General features: G+C 41.4%; 2 protein-coding genes across 21 annotated transcripts in view; both read right to left on the bottom strand.

The window, feature by feature from the left end:
- The window catches only part of Aopep (aminopeptidase O (putative)), a 316,057-nt gene that overhangs the window by 269,828 nt on the left and 30,339 nt on the right, over positions 1-15,890 (bottom strand). For 19 of the 20 annotated variants that reach the window (XR_007105155.1, XR_007105156.1, XR_007105157.1 and 16 more), the window contains one exon: positions 843-1,778. Coding sequence is in view for 13 of the 20 variants with exons in the window: in XM_047526141.1 (XP_047382097.1) it covers positions 843-1,639 (797 nt within the window). In the remaining 7 variants the exon portion in view is untranslated. Of the gene's footprint in view, positions 1-842; positions 1,779-15,890 lie in introns of those variants that run through there. The other variant, XM_047526150.1, reaches the window with a different exon arrangement.
- On the bottom strand, positions 5,215-6,480 carry LOC124965293 (glyceraldehyde-3-phosphate dehydrogenase-like). Its single transcript, XM_047526159.1, is given in 2 exon segments — positions 5,215-5,640; positions 5,643-6,480. Coding segments are annotated over 2 exon segments (999 nt in total). The 5' UTR covers positions 6,442-6,480; the 3' UTR covers positions 5,215-5,440.

The following is a 15,890-nucleotide window of genomic DNA, read 5'->3' as shown; positions in this document are numbered from 1 at the left end:
GTACACATATGATTACACAAACAGTGTGCCTCTACATTATGTACAATCAGAGAAATGAAAGTGGTACCCCATTTGTGTACAATGAATCAAAAAATAATAATAATAATAAAAAGTAATTCTTAAATTCTAAAAAATTTAGACAATGTTGGAGAAAGGGCCACAAGAAAAGGATGAAAGGCTGCCTAAATGCACTCCCTGGAAAAGGAAACCTCATCACCCTTTCCCTGCACCGGAAACAGGGAGCTTCCCAGTACCGAACACCAAGAGTCACTCCAGAGAGGCAGTGTACAGCCTCACGGGACTGACCGCGTCATTCCTCAGAAACAGATCTTTCAAGTCCTCTGGAGGCTCACATCATACCACAACTGACAAAGTCCAGGGAGGCATGGCTGTCCAGAGAGGCACAGTAAGAATGTCACAAAGCAGAGTTGGCACCGACCCAATTTCACAGCATTCTATATTCTCTTAGGGAGACTGTGAAGGAATTTCGAAAAAATACTTGCTCAGAGACATAGCATTCCCATTGACTGCACTGAAAGTCACAGGGATCTCCACCAGGAGGTAGGCTCAGATTCTCACCATTAAGCTTGTCTTTCAATGTGCTCACTCCAAAATGCCAGAGCTTAATAGGTAATCTTTTCATCCTGACTTACAGGAGGTAATCCTCTTAAGGGTTCAACATACCTGGGGAGGTACCTGCTTTTCTGTGGATCTAAGTATTCGAGGCTACCTGGGTACCGCCACAGAATAAGTGGGAGCATCTCCACAGACCTGTCCCTTGTCTGAGAGCTCCCCTGAAGTATGTGAGATTAGTGGGGCTGTGGAATGCTCAGATAACCTACCTGCCACTCTGGTCTGAGGTCCAAGCAACTGACCGCCCCTCGGGTTTGGTCTTGTACCATATCCTGATGGCATGAGGAAACTCAGAAGCTGTCAGAGCCCCTGTCTTCCTGATCTGTAAGCTCCAAGTATCAGTATCAAAGAACAGTTCCCCACAGCCAGGAGCCTGGCTGCAGCGAGCATAATAGTCTAACTGCTCCCTCCAACGATCTGCAGGCAGAGTCACAAGTTCACCAACAACCTCATTCCTGAGCTCCTCAGAAATAACCGAGAGCTTGGGAGACCTTGTAAATTCCTCAATGCCTGGCACAGCAGCGACGTCCACCTCCTCGACCTTTGACACAGACAAATCACAGCAGTCCAGCACCAGCAAAAAACCCTCCCTCCCGTGGTCCCCTGTGTCGCAGCAGTACTGTGAGTTACAGAGACCAGAAGCCTGTTCTGGGTTGTCATGGTTACCATCTTTATCAGAAGTATCTTTTTCACCTTTATCACAGATTGCAAAATCATTATATCCCATTTTAGATGACAAGGTCCTTACATTTGTCACAGGAATATGGCAAGGTTCAGGTGTCCTAAGTTTGCGGGCTTCACTTGACTCCAACTGGCAGGTTTCCTTGGTGGAACTGGTCTGTTTCTTGACTTGTTTTCCATCCTCAAAGAAAAGCACTATGGTGCCCTCAATGATATGACTTTCAAAATCCACGTCTAAATCCAGCACATAGTGCCTCACAAGCATGTGGCTGGTGTTGGCCATAAGAGGCAGATCATCTCGGGAAGGGTCTAGCTTCAGGTCCATGGTGTAGTTTGCTGTTTGAAAGGTTGGTTAAAATCTCAGATGGAGCTTCCTCTCTTGCCTTAATCCTCCAGATTCATAAATGGCTGCTTCCTCAAAAAACACCTATGCCACAAGTTATGCTTCCACAACTTTCAGTCTCCTGGCAAAGAAGAAAAACGCAATTAGATGATATTCCAAATAAGACCCTAAACACTCCTGCAAACCGCTACTCCTATACTTTGACTACCATCCCTAACAATCCCCCAGTGTGGCAGGTACTCCTGGCTAGAAGGCACACTAAGCTTTTTGACTGACATGAAAGAAAGCTGCATTATGGGTTTCTAAAAATATTTCGATTACCAACGGAATGAAATGGGCCTCTAAAAAGCTGGAAGAATTGTGTTCCTCACTAGAAAAGTCCTTGTTTTGGAAAAGAGCAATTGTTATGCAAAATCGTAACTGAGCATCACTGTGCTTCTTGTTTTAGAAGATATTAAATGTATCATTCCTAATTTTGTGCATCAAAAGATAAGTGATTGTTTCTCTCCTGTGATTCTAAGTAACAAGTATGAATGAGGGCTAAATGGACTTATACATTTTATTCTTTGAGAGTAATAATTTAATACATACAATGTAACTCCAGGGATTAATGTACTTTTCACATTAGGGCTGCTCTCCTATCAGCACTTCCAGTAAATTACGGGAAAATGAGCCAATTTACCAGGAGTGCATTCTAAGTATTCCTTTGAGATTGTTCATGGAGATTTTTCAAATTTATAGTTAAATACTCAAGGTATATCATTACATCTTAATAGCTGAAAATCCATTAACATTCTGGATAATAGCCTTTTTGTGGCAAACAAAAGGTCTTCTCATTTGAAAAAAAAAATAGTATGCAAATACCTATAAAAGGAAGGAGAGAAATTAAAACGTAGAAACAGATGTTGCAATAAAGCATACAAGTTCTTCATAAAAGTTCTGAATCAAAATGTATTCTTATTATATAATAGTAATGCAGCTGAAAGAAAAATTATTTGGAATTATTCAGTCCCTGATGTGTACCTAATTTCTTTTAACATAGGCTGTTCTTTTTCATTCTTTTACCAAAAATGAAAATGAAATGGCAGAAAAACAGAAAACTCTGACAGAGTAGATATATTTAAAACAATTTTTGTATTTCTAAATATCAAGAGGCATTCTTCTGTCAACTACAAAACATTACTTGTTTGACTTTTCAAGCAAATTGTGGTGCCCCCCAACTACACCTCACTTCCCTTCTGAATTTTTCTGCCTGTTTACCAAATCTTTTTATTTCCCTTCCTTCTAGAATCTCATTTCAGCAAACAACCCTACTGAATTTTTAGGTTTTACCTCCCCATAAAGACATTTCCTCACCAAAATCCCACTTAACCTTAAAAAATAGGACCTCCTGCAATCTTGTAAATCTAACTGAAGCTACTTTTCCAGTTATGGGGATGAAACTCCCTTTGCATCCCTGTTCTCTAACCAAAGGGCCTGCTTAGAAGACACTGCTCCCTAAAGTGAGCTGAGACCAGGCCTGCCTGCCAGACCTTGGCACTGAGGAGCACCTGGCGTGCTCCTGGCTCCCACCAGCCAAATCCTGTTCTCCCTCCACACCCTGGTTCAAGTGCAGCTGCGTTTCAGAATCCTTCATTGATCCCCATCCCCCTCCACCAAGCTGCATGTGGTAATGATGCAAAAGGAGTAGAGAGAAGTCAAGGATGTAAAGAACAGTATGAGATTTCTTTATGGAAAAAGCTAGTACTTAGTACTAGAAGGGTCGATGGGCACAGGGGATAAGCAGGGTATATTGTTTTCTGCATGAAAGTAATTGAATTGCCATTTAATTAATAACAACCTCTGAAAAAGTCATTGACTTGTATCCAAACAGTGAGAAACAATGATGTTAAAACTTCATCCTGCTGGTGTTTGGAGTTGCTAATATACAGTTGTTGACTGGGCTTTTTAAGAAACATAAATTTTTTTTAAAAGCCTGAAAACACACACACACACACACACACACACACACACACACACACACACCCTGAGTGGTTGTCTAAACTTATCACATTTGAAGAAAAATAGCTTAGCACTGATACCAATATTGATATAATTATTCATTGTCTAACCCTAATAGATTCCTTCATTTATTTCTGAAAATTTATAGATTTTAAGAATAAATATATTTTATAGAACAATTTTTGATGCTTTTGTCCCTGGTGACAGAGAACAATGCTGTGACACTGCCTCAAAGCCTACCCTTTCCAGGCTGTTATCAAAACCATTGTTACCAAAACCGGTCATTATCCAGTGGCTAACCACTGCTGCCTCTAAAAAAAGTGTGCTATGTGGTGTGGTTTTTGTTTTTGTTTTGTTTGTTCTATGAGTCTTGCTAAGTTGCCCAGGCTGGCCCCAAACTCCTGGGCTCAGGTGATCCTCCGGGCTCAGGGTCTGGAGTAGCTGGGATTGCAGGCACGCACCATCATGCCCAGCTCTGGAGTATACTTTAAACAGTTCAGTGCTTGTTTCCCTGACTGGCCATTCTTTGGTCCTCTCAGCAGATTCTTGGATACATGCTTCACTGAGGTCATTCCCAGTCGTTCCTTCTTATTTTCCAGTTCCATGCCTGCTGGCTTGTTCTCAGCTGATTATTTGGGGTCCTACTTTACCGAGATGATCTCCAAAACTTCATCATACCTCAAAGCATCTCCAGTTGCTCCTAACTATTGCCTTCTTCTAATTTGGAGAGAACAGCATCCCTTCTCAACCAAGCTAATTCTGCCCTCATATCCCAATTTTGGAGTCTTGAGAGAGCCATATAAACAGCACTCTCTTTCCCATCCAAATGCTGAACATACTGAGAAACCAGCAAAGATGTGGCAAAAGGAGACCAAAATATCACCATCCTTACTGAGGAAAGCTAACCCAGAGGACACAGCTCACTATGAGACCCAAAGATATCAGGAAACTGCATTCCCCATGACCCAGCTGGTTATAGACAATGCTGGGTCAGGTCAAAGCTCCAAGGAGAGGAAAGAGTTGCACACACATTCCCACCTGGCTCCCAGTTAGACTTACAGGCTGAAATTGTACAGAATAGCTCTCTGTGGGAAGGATCGCTGCCTAAAATCGAAGGGGAGGAGATGAACAGAACATGCCCAAATTTATTGGACTAATCCACCTTGCATAGGGTAGAAATAAAGACACAGAACCAGGAGTGTTACACTAATTGAATTCCCCCAATAAGGAAGGAAATGATGGAAACAGGAATCATTCCCCCAACACCACCGCCTTCCACTTACTGTATTTACAAACTTACAAACTTGTTTTATTTGATTTTTCTTTTCTATTGCTAACATTTTCTCTCTCAACCACCATTCCATCCAATACAAAGACCCTTATGGCTAATGGCAGCCATCCTCCCACCCCCATCCCCTTTTTTTGGTGGTGCTGGGGATTGAACCGAGGGCCTCCTACTTGCTAGGCAAGGAGAGTGCTACCACTGAACTACACCCCCAGCCCCGGCACTACCATCTTTAAAAACAAAGATTACATTTGGCAGTGTTGCTTATTTATTTATACATTTTTTTTTTTTTTTTTTTTGGGTACAGTGAACTTTATTGATGGTATGTGACAGTAGGGCTCCCTAAGCCCCTCCCCTTCTTCAGGGGGTCTGGGATGGAAATTAGGAGGAGGGGAGATTCTCAGTGTGTTGAGGGACTGAGTTAGGGGCAGGGATTCCCCAGCTGAGGGCCTCTCTCTTCCTCTGTGTTCTTGCTGGGTCAGATGGTCCAGGGGCTCTTACTCCTTGGAGGCCATGTGAACCATAAGGTCCACTACCCTGTTGCTGTAGCCAAATTCATTGTCATACCAAGAAATGAGCTTGACAAAGAGGTCGTTGAGGGCAATGCCGGCCCCAGCATCGAAGGTAGAAGAGTGGGTATCACTGTTGAAGTCGCAGGAGACAACCTGGTCCTCTGTGTAGCCCAGGATGCCCTTGAGGGGCCCTCTGATGCCTGCTTCACCACTTTCTTGATGTTATCGTATTTGGCAGCTTTCTCCAGGCGACAGGTCAGATCCACAACTGACACATTAGGGATGGGCACACGGAAAGCCATGCCAGTGAGCTTCCCATTCAGTTCAGGGACGACCTTGCCTACAGCCTTGGCAGCTCCAGTGGATGCAGGGATGATATTCTGGGCAGCCCCACGGCCATCATGCCACAGTTTCCCAGAGGGGCCATCCACAGTCTTCTGAGTAGCAGTGATGGCATGGACTGTGGTCATGAGTCCTTCCATAATGCCAAAGTTGTCATGGATGACCTTGGCCAGGGGAGCTAAGCAGTTGGTGGTACAGGAGGCATTGCTGATGATCTTGAGAGAATTGTCATACTTCTCATGGTTCACGCCCATCACAAACATGGGGGCATCAGCAGAAGGGGCAGAGATGATGACCCTTTTGGCACCGCCCTTCAAATGAGCCCTGGCTTTCTCCATGGTAGTGAAGACACCAGTGGACTCCACAACATATTCAGCACCAGCATCACCCCATTTGATGTTGGTGGGCTCTCGCTCCTGGAAGATGGAGATGGACTGTCCATTGATGACAAGCTTCCCATTCTCAGCCTTGACTGTGCCATGGAATTTACCATGGGTAGAATCATACTGGAACATGTAAACCATGTAGTTGAGGTCAATGAAGGGGTCATTGATGGCAACAATATCCACTTTGCCAGAGTTGAAAGCAGCCCTGGTGACCAGGCGCCCAATACGGCCAAATCTGTTCACTCCGACCTTCACCATCGTGTCTCAGGGACGTGGCTGGCACTGCAGGAGTTGAAAAGATGCGGCTGTCTGTCGAACGGGGAGGAGCAGAGAGCCTTATTTATACATTTTGAGGTACTGAGGATCAAACCCAGGATGACACAGTTGCTGGGCAAGTGTTCTACCACTGAACTACATTCCCAGCCCTCTGCTGTCTATTGTAACTAGTCTATATCATTAAATTGTGGGGCTGGACAAACTTTCAGGCTCACTCAAGCAACTCTCTTTTACAACTTAAGATAAAGCTTTGCCCAATGTCACCTTTTTCCTTTCTGTTTGTGAGGCACAGAACTTTCCTCTCACACTGATGCTCTGCTTAGAACTTGCATCTTCCAGTCTCACAGCTCTCTCATTCATACTGTCATAAGCCAGATGTCACTTCTAAGGTACTCTTGCTCACCCTCATTCTACCTTCTTTGTTTTCTTCAAGTTGCAATCAGTTCTTGTGAAGAATTCTACTGTGGGAGGAAAAGGAGGATTTCTCAAGCCAGTCCCAGAAGACCGGAGGGACAGCACAGTTGCCTGGTTTCTGACCCGCATTTTGTGTTACTATTACGTGGCCTATTCACCTATTTCCTACTAGTCTTAGGTTTATTGAAACCTAAATCTCCTTTCTCTGGAAGTACACAGCTCTCACTGGTGTCAATCAGGGTCACAGTCCCACATTGAGGGAAAAACCAAACTGAGTATGGTTTCAAACACATGTTTGTGGCCACCTTGAAAGGCCTCTCTCAGCAAATGGTAACCATATTTCTAAGCAGTCCGTTGACTTCAGCACTTTTGGCTATTATTGTGCTCCAATTTAAAATGCCAGCGTGTCTCGCTGAAGAGTTTTTCCATTCTCTGTCATAAGCTATAACATATAAAATCCCTCCCCTTTATCAAAACCAATGATTAGTGTTCCAGTGGCTGACCACTGCAGCCTCTAAAATAAGTATGCTATGTGGTGTGTCTTAAATGCTTATGTGATTGTCTCAGCAACACCATTAAAAGGCTTTGAAAGGATTAATGTACAACAATATTTTTCTTAAGGGGTTGGAAGAGGATCCAATAATAAACAGAGGTATGGCTCAGAAAAAGAAACTTCTCTGCCACTTTCAACCCCCCAAACTGAAACAGACTCTACGGAGATTCCCAATCATTCTAAGAAACAATTTCACTTGGCTTCCAAGTTACAAAGCAACGCATACCATCCTCCTGGCCTTTAACTTAGCTGCTCTGATTCAGAGCTCCCCACCCACCCGTGCGCCGTGACCTCCTTGGGGATCCTGATTCATTTTTGTGTTCACGACCATGTTAAGAAGACATAGGAGGTTCTCAATAAATAACTACGAAACTGACATCCGAAGGCATTTATGAACATCTCTTTACTTATGGAATAGGTCTGGCTGTGTAATTTCTACAGGCTAGTAGAAAGTTACTACTTAACAAATACCTTCCTCCAGACCACTCATTTTTTCTTCTCAGAATACACCTACAACCATTTTATTCCACGTCTTTTCTCTCCTAAGCAACTTAGGGGAAAGGAGAAATGTTTGCATATGTGCTTATTCCACAGCACTGAACACACTGTGATTACTAAATATTTAATTCTACAGACTGAGAGGGTCAGAGGATGACACCTTTATCTATTTCAAGCGTGCGTTCTTTAGGATACATCAAATACTCCTAGACACAGCCAGTTTACTTGCTGAAATACACTGTTTCTGGGCACAATTTCTCAGAAACTCAACTGCATATAGTCATAGGAACAAAGTTCATTGCTGTGATCAAATAATGTCAGTAAAATAACTTCAGGATTAAAAGGAAACTTAGAAGTTCAAATTCATTGTTTGGGGTTTAGACATCACATTGACATATTATTCAACAGCACTGAAATAAACCCATGTTGATGCACATAGATGTAGTTTGTTTCTTTTAACTGCTATTTAGTGTCCCATATGAATATTCTACCATCTGTCTATATATTTCCCTATTGATAAGATATTTCTCTTAAAATTTTCATCATTACGAACAATGCAATGCACATCCTATACACATCGCCCAGTTCACATATGCAACTTCTGGGGGTAAAACACTTAAAAACTCCATTTTGCCTGATATTAATGCTGTCACACCTACTTTCTTTCAGTTTGTTTCTTCCTGGTACATCTTTTCTATTCCCTTATTTTTAACCATTTGGGTTGTTTTGCTAGACTGCCTCTTTAAAAGGTAACATCTGGCTGGATCTTGCTGAATTTTTAACATAAGTATTGCTGTTATTGACTGAAACTCATTTGTCTACATTTATCACAATTATAGTTCAAATGGCACTGATCTCATTTTTTTTTTTTTTTTTTTTTGAGAAAGGGTCTCACTAAATTGCTCAAGTTGGCCTCAACATTGTGATCATCCTGCCTCAGCACCCTGAGTAGGTGATATTACAGGCATGGGCCACCATACCTAGCTTATTTTGCATTTTCTTTTTTTTTTTTTTTTTTTTTTTAAACAGTACTGGGGACTGAATCCAGGGCCCTGTGCTTGCGAGGCAAACACTCTACCAACTGAGTTATATCCCCAGCCCACTTATTTTGCATTTTCTATTTACAAGATTTTCTTTGCTTCTTTCTTAAAAGTTTTACTTTTCAGATTTTTATTGAACTTTTTCCTGCATTCCTGTTTTTCCTTCTAGTGTTAGTTATTAAATCTATTTACTTTCTTTAACATAACGGCTTAAAGTCCATCTCTCAAAAAGTCTTCCAAAAAAACAAGGACCTTAGAAAGTTTAATCAGCAGTTTCTCTTCTTCATTACTCCACACCAACTTCTATAATCCTGTTGCTAACATCTTAGTATCACATTGTTTTTAAGAAACCCCACATCCAGCATTTTTTTAATGTGGTGCTGAGAATCGAACCCAGGGCCTCACATGTGCTAGGCAAGTGCTCTATCACTGAGCCACAACCCCAGCGCCCCATCCAGCATTTTTCAAAAGCCAGTATTTACTTGTATTTACAGGTGCATTTTTCTTATTTGTATTTACAAATGTGTTCACCAGCTTCCTTACTCACAATTGAGTCACACAACCCACTCCTCCTTTCTGGGTCAATGTTGTCCCAGTTGCTGCATGACAAATTAACTCTGTGGCTTCAAACTGCAACCATTTTATTCTATTCTGGGAAACACTCAGGTGGCGCCATTCCTCTGCAGCTTAGGAATTGGTCCATGTCACTTCCCGGTAATCAGCTAGAAGAGGGGCTTATCTAGAGGCTCTGATGACCAGATTGGACACGCCAACCCTCTGCAATATGGAGATCTCAGAATAGTTGGGTATCTGACATAGAGGCTGGCAGGCCCCAAAGGAAGTGTCCCCAAAAAATCGTTGTAAGCTGCATGGCCTCTTCTTGCCTGGCCTTGAAAGTCAATGTGGTTAACAATCCACTACAATCTATCATGAGGCAGTGAAGATTCAAGGAGAGGGGAAGAGTCTCCTCCTTTTGATAGGCAAGTGGTAAGGTCACAGAGTAGAAAAGCATGGGAGACGGTAGATATTCTATGGCCGTATTTGGAAAACCCATCTGCTCCAATTTCCTCTTTAATGAAGTATATCTTTAGCAGTTCTTTCAGAAGCACTGAAGAGTAAATTCTTCCAACACTTGAATGTTTGCAATGTCTTTGTTAAGCAATTACTTAACTAAGTGTGGAGTTATTTTTTTACCTAGCACTTTGAATATATTACCATACTGTAGCTTGCCATCTCTTTTTGACCCCCAAGCGGCACAGTACAAGGCAGACCAAAGAGTCCAATTAAAACTGACTAAACCGGGATTCTGATCAGAGGAGGCACTATTAGAAATCCAAATTCAGTAAAGTTAATAATTGCCTGCTAATACAAAACATTAATGTCCTTTAGAGGAACATAACAGAATCCAGAGTTTCTATAAGTATGGATCACAATCCTAATATTAACCATAAAAAAAGAACACATAAACCATACTCAGAGAAAAAGCAATCAGTGAAGACCAACTTGAGTTGAATAAGCAAACAAGGATTTTAAAGTAGCTATTACTATTATAATTAAAGGTATAAATGGAATGATAAAATGAACTAAGGAAAACTCAACAGAGAAACAGAATTAATAAAAATTTTTAAAAAAGGAAAATAGGGCTGGGGATATAGCTCAGTTGGTAGAGTGCTTGCCTCACAAGCACAAGGCCAGGGGTTCAATCCCTAGCACAGAAAAAAAAAAAAAAAAAGCAAAATAAATTCTAGAATTGAAGAATAATATATACCAAAAAAAAATTCACCAGATAGTTTTTAATAGCAGACTAGAGATTACAGAAGAGCAACTGAACTTGAAAATAGTTATACAGAAATAATTCAGAATGAAAAACAGAAAAAAAATGTTGAAAGGAACGAAGCACCCTAGGTACCTATGGAACAAAATCCAAAAATTTAATGGAAATATAACTGGAATCCAAAATGAACAGGTCAAAAAAATGAGATAACAAGAGACACTGTAAAAAAAAAAAACCGACAACAACAAGAAACAGTGAGCATAACCAGCACCTAGGTCTTGGTTTCTAAATACCATTTTCCAAAAAAGGAACCAGGCCTCCTGGGGAAAATGGCCAACCATAGGACTAAAGTAGGAAAAATACATGAAGAGCCTAGAACATCACAGAGGCAAAGAGTAGGGGAAATCGGGGAATCTCAAAAGGCCAAAAGGACCAGCCTGAAAGAGCTTCTATTGGCAGGAAACATCTAAGCAAGCACATAAATAATCGTAGTACTGGATTAGAACCCAAAGAATAAGATACATATCTATGAGTCTATTCTGATATAAACAAATGATTGTATAATAAATGGGAGATATATCTTCTTATGGAAAAATTCCAAATATTACATATAGATGTTACCTCTTCTAAGAGGTAGGAATTAATCACCCTCCCCTTGAGTATAGGCTGGATTTAATGACTTGATTCCAACAAATAGGGAATGGGAAAAATATTCATTTTACAGTAAAGAAATCTAGTACACACAAACTTAACCACATTATCAAGCTTAATATCACCAAAATAAAGTCATATTGCTATCATTATCCCCAGTGCCTCTGTAGTCGTCCCTAAATCCGTGTAAACATGAGAAAATGGCAGACAAATTCACATTGAAGGACATTCTAAAAAACATCTGATCAGCACCCAACAATAATGTCAGGGCTACAAATAGCAAGTAAAGCCTGGAAGACTGTTATTACCAAATGGAGAAGTTTATGGGATGTGATGATAAAAATGCAATATGGTATCCTACATGGGATTCTAAAACAGGAACAAAAAAGGGGGACATCAGCAGAAAAACTGTAGTTAACAACACTGTACCAACATTACTGTAGTTAACAAATACATCTTAATCACGTAATACGTGAACCATAGGGGAGGCTGGGTGGGGATTGTGTAGGAACTCCCTACACTAACTTTGCAACCTCTGAACATATTCCAAAAGATATAGATTACTTTTTTTTTAAATGTTTTAGTTGTAGATGGACACACAATACCTTTGTTTTATTTATTTATGTGGTGTTGAAGATCAAACCCAGTGCCCCATACAAGCAAGGCAAATGTTCTACCACTGAGCTACAACGCCAGCCCTGGATTATTTTTTAAATTACTGAAATTTTCCAAGTTTGGCAAATTTGGTAAATCTGAACAAGCTCAAGCAGGATAAATAAGAAGGAAATCATGTCTATGTACACCATTGTCAAACTGCTGAAAACCAAAGATAAAAAAATCTTGCAAGCAGCCACAATAAAATGACACAGTACACCATGGAATGATGGCACAGATGAAAGCTGTCTTCCAGTCAGAGTGACATGTAATTTCTCATCAGAAATGATGAAGGACTCAGAAAATTGTGGAATGGTTTCTTTTTAGTTCTGAATGAATTAGGGGGGGCATATTTGCTAGTGCTAAAATCTTACTTATATTATCAACTTTTTAGAAGATCCCTCATTTATTCTTAGCAAAATGTTTTACTAAATTCCTGATTTAATTATCCAAACTTCTGAATGAGTGTCTATTTGGGTCAAACTGAAATTTCCTTGTATTAACTTATTATGTTTCTATTTCAAAACAAATATAATCTGTAACTAATTCACCCTCCAAAGTATCTACCTCCTTCCTTCCTCAAAACACTCTCAGGAACACTGATTTGGATAAACTGAGGTGACATGGAACCACTTTCTCCTCAAAGGCTGAGGCAGCTGTTCAACTGCCCTGCCCCCAAGAACTTTTCTTTCAGCCTAATTTGGTTCTCTGGCATCTCCAAACAGTTAATAAATTTTCAAAGCTGAAGTCATTTCTAAATAGCAGAAACAGGCCACTCAAAGGATTACTATTATCTCTGGTACAATTTTAATCCTTGAGTTTAGGATATGCCTTCAGTCATTTTATTTGGCTTCTAGCATTACAACCTTAGGTTTTCCCTCTTTGTTCACTCCTTTTTATTTTATTTTACTTTGAGTAAAAATACAGTGTTAAAACAACATAAAGCTATATTTTTAAACTGTGCAAGTACCAGGACATTCTGAATTTAAATCCCTCTGGAACTGTAACTCTGAATAGACCCCCACAGCCGCCATGCTACAATAAGGTCTTTCATTGCAAAACTCATACCCACAAGTCAATGTCATCTATCACTGAGCAAATAATGCAAGATAACATAATGAAAAGTGGATTTTGTTTTATTCCCTTAACTATAAATAAAAATATGTAGCACTTTGCAGGATTACCACATGTGGAATGGTATCAACTTAAATACCAATCTTTAAGTCAAACTATAAATAAGATAAACTGTGCTCTCTGGCCTCAGATTTTAATAGTCTCTCTTTCTTTAAATTTACTGCTTTCATGAAGCATATAAGGGTGAGTGCATATAATTTGTAATCATGTAATGAAAGACCCTATTGTGATACGTATATGAAAACAAAGAAAAAAAAATGTTGTGGGAATTATAAAAGTGCTTGTGATGAAGATCAACATAGAAAGGCCAAAGCAGAGTCTGAGTCAAAGACCTTTTCCAGGATAAAGAAAGCAAATCACTGTCAGCTGTGATTTATACATTATAACTAGTTATATTTATACATTATATAAATGTATGTTATATGTTAATTTATACATTATAACTAGTCGAGGGTAAGGAGAGGTTTGCTCTGAGAACACTGGAAACCACCTGAGTGCATTTCCACCAGTTTAAGCCTACACTGAACTCTGCGTAAACATGATGTGACATGATGGACTTCACCTACCTTGGTGTCAGATTGTGTTTTCTCTGATCACATCTGAGCACACAGATGCCATTCCTCTTTGGTGGTTAATGTGTTCAAGCTCACTTTATCAGCAGGCATGGGGATGCAAAGATCAGATTAGAAGTGGTTTCTCTATTTCAAAGAGAAAGAATTTATCCTTCTGATTGCTACTTGCTTGCAAAGTAGAGCATGTTTCAGTTCTCTGAAGAGTGCCACTTAGACTAGATTACAATAGACTGTTCCAAAAAGGATTCCTGGGAGAATGCATTACATCTGAGTGAAAACTCTACTCCATCTTCAAAGAAGTTATACCTGCTCAGCGAAGCTGACCAATCAAAGGGCTGGAAAGGTTTTATATCTACTGAACTGCAATGCCTGATTCCTCCTTAGGAGCTGTGTCTTAATCAACATTGACATATTTGTTTCCTGGCACTATGAATAAAATGTCACATGAAATGCCTGTTTTTTTCCTCTTTCCCCATTTTAGTCATCATAATGATGGGATTTTTTTTGTTATATATTCATATTGCACACAATATAACAATATAATCTGGCCAATATCACTCCCCAACACTTTCCCCCTCCCTCTCCATCTCCCACCCTCTGGTCTCTCTCCTCTACTGATATCCCTTTAATTTGCATGAAATCCACACCCCACCCACTTCTTATCTTTTTTCCTCTTTATCTTCCACATATGTGAGAAAGCATATGATGCTTGACCTTCGGATTCTGGCTTATTTTGCTTAACATAACCATCTCAAGTTCCATCCATTTCCCACAAATGACACATTTCATTTTTCTCTATGGCTGAATAAAACTCCATTGTGTATATATACCACATTTTCTTTACCCATTCATCTGTTGATTGTCACCTATGCTGGAAATGCCTACATTTTAAAACTAGAAAATAACCCTTCTGTGTTAAATTTGTTAAAGACAGGTCCACAGAACACAGCAAAGAAAATCTCAGTATGGTCTGTTGCAGGTACACCGCCCCCATCAAGATAGACTTTGTAGGTAATTCCTGTACCCTTCCCTCATTTCTTGTCATCTTGTTTAAAGAACAAAACTGCATATACAGCCATCTCCCCATCATCACCCAGGGACAAATAACTTGATTTGTCAGTTGTTATTTTAAAGTGCATTGAGAGCTGAGGAAGCTGGTGGATTAGAGGCACTCAGCACTCTCCTGCTCCTGCACAGATGAAACCAAAACACCAAGTGTATGGCTGGGGAGAGTTGTCCCAGGAAAACACCAGGGAGCAACAACAGAGTTCCATCAGGTGAAGCTCAGAGATACTGGCCATGAAAAATAGAAGAACAGAGCACCAAGTACTGAGCACTTTGGTGGCTTGCTGGAGGAGAAGCATTCTCTACCCAGGCTGCAGATGAAAGAGAGTGAGTCCTAGCAGCCTCCTCAAGTCCAGAACCCAGCACCAGGTAAATACGACCTCAGCAGACAGGAGCCTTGGGATCTGGGAAGTGGGCTGGAACTGGAGAGGAGGTTCTCTGTGCTTCCCAGTGTATTCAGATGGTGCCTTAGGGGGGAGCCATCTTAAGAAGGGTCCCCTTGTCTGCCTCACTGCAAGGGGGATTAAAAATTCCCTGAACTTTGCATCTCAAAGACCCAACAGGTTCTCTTCTCCGCAGACACCCACGTGGATAGACAGTTTGGGCCTGAGGAAGAGGCTGCGACACAAAGCAGCTGAGAACTCGCGGGGTGGGGCGCCGGGTCAGCCAGGCGAGGGAAGCGGCAGCGCTTCGGTGTAAACTGGAGTCGGGGCAGCTGAGCACCGATTCTCTCAAAGGCTGCCCCGCAGCGCGGTGACCAGGCTGGCCCTCCCCTCCAGCGCAGGTGGCACGATTGAGTCCTTCCTCCAGCTGCTCACAGGCCTTCGGGGCAGACTTAGTCACTTGCCCCATGCACGTCTAGGGGTCCCGGGAGCGCCAATCGACCATGGCAGGCTCAGTGGGGGAGAGGGGCGGGCAGGTGCTCCTCCTGTTGCCACATCCCACCCACCCACCCAGACACATGCAGAGGCCTCCAGGGACAAGGCCCCACCACCGCCCCTGCGCCCTAGTCCCAGCTGCTGCGCGAGGTGGGCGGGCCTCGGCCTGTGGCCCACTCCGGTGGGGCCTGCTTGGCT

The sequence above is a fragment of the Sciurus carolinensis genome, chromosome 15, assembly GCF_902686445.1.
Source record: "Sciurus carolinensis chromosome 15, mSciCar1.2, whole genome shotgun sequence".
NCBI classification, from domain to species: domain Eukaryota; kingdom Metazoa; phylum Chordata; class Mammalia; order Rodentia; family Sciuridae; genus Sciurus; species Sciurus carolinensis.
This window is presented reverse-complemented; position numbering and strand designations above follow the sequence as displayed.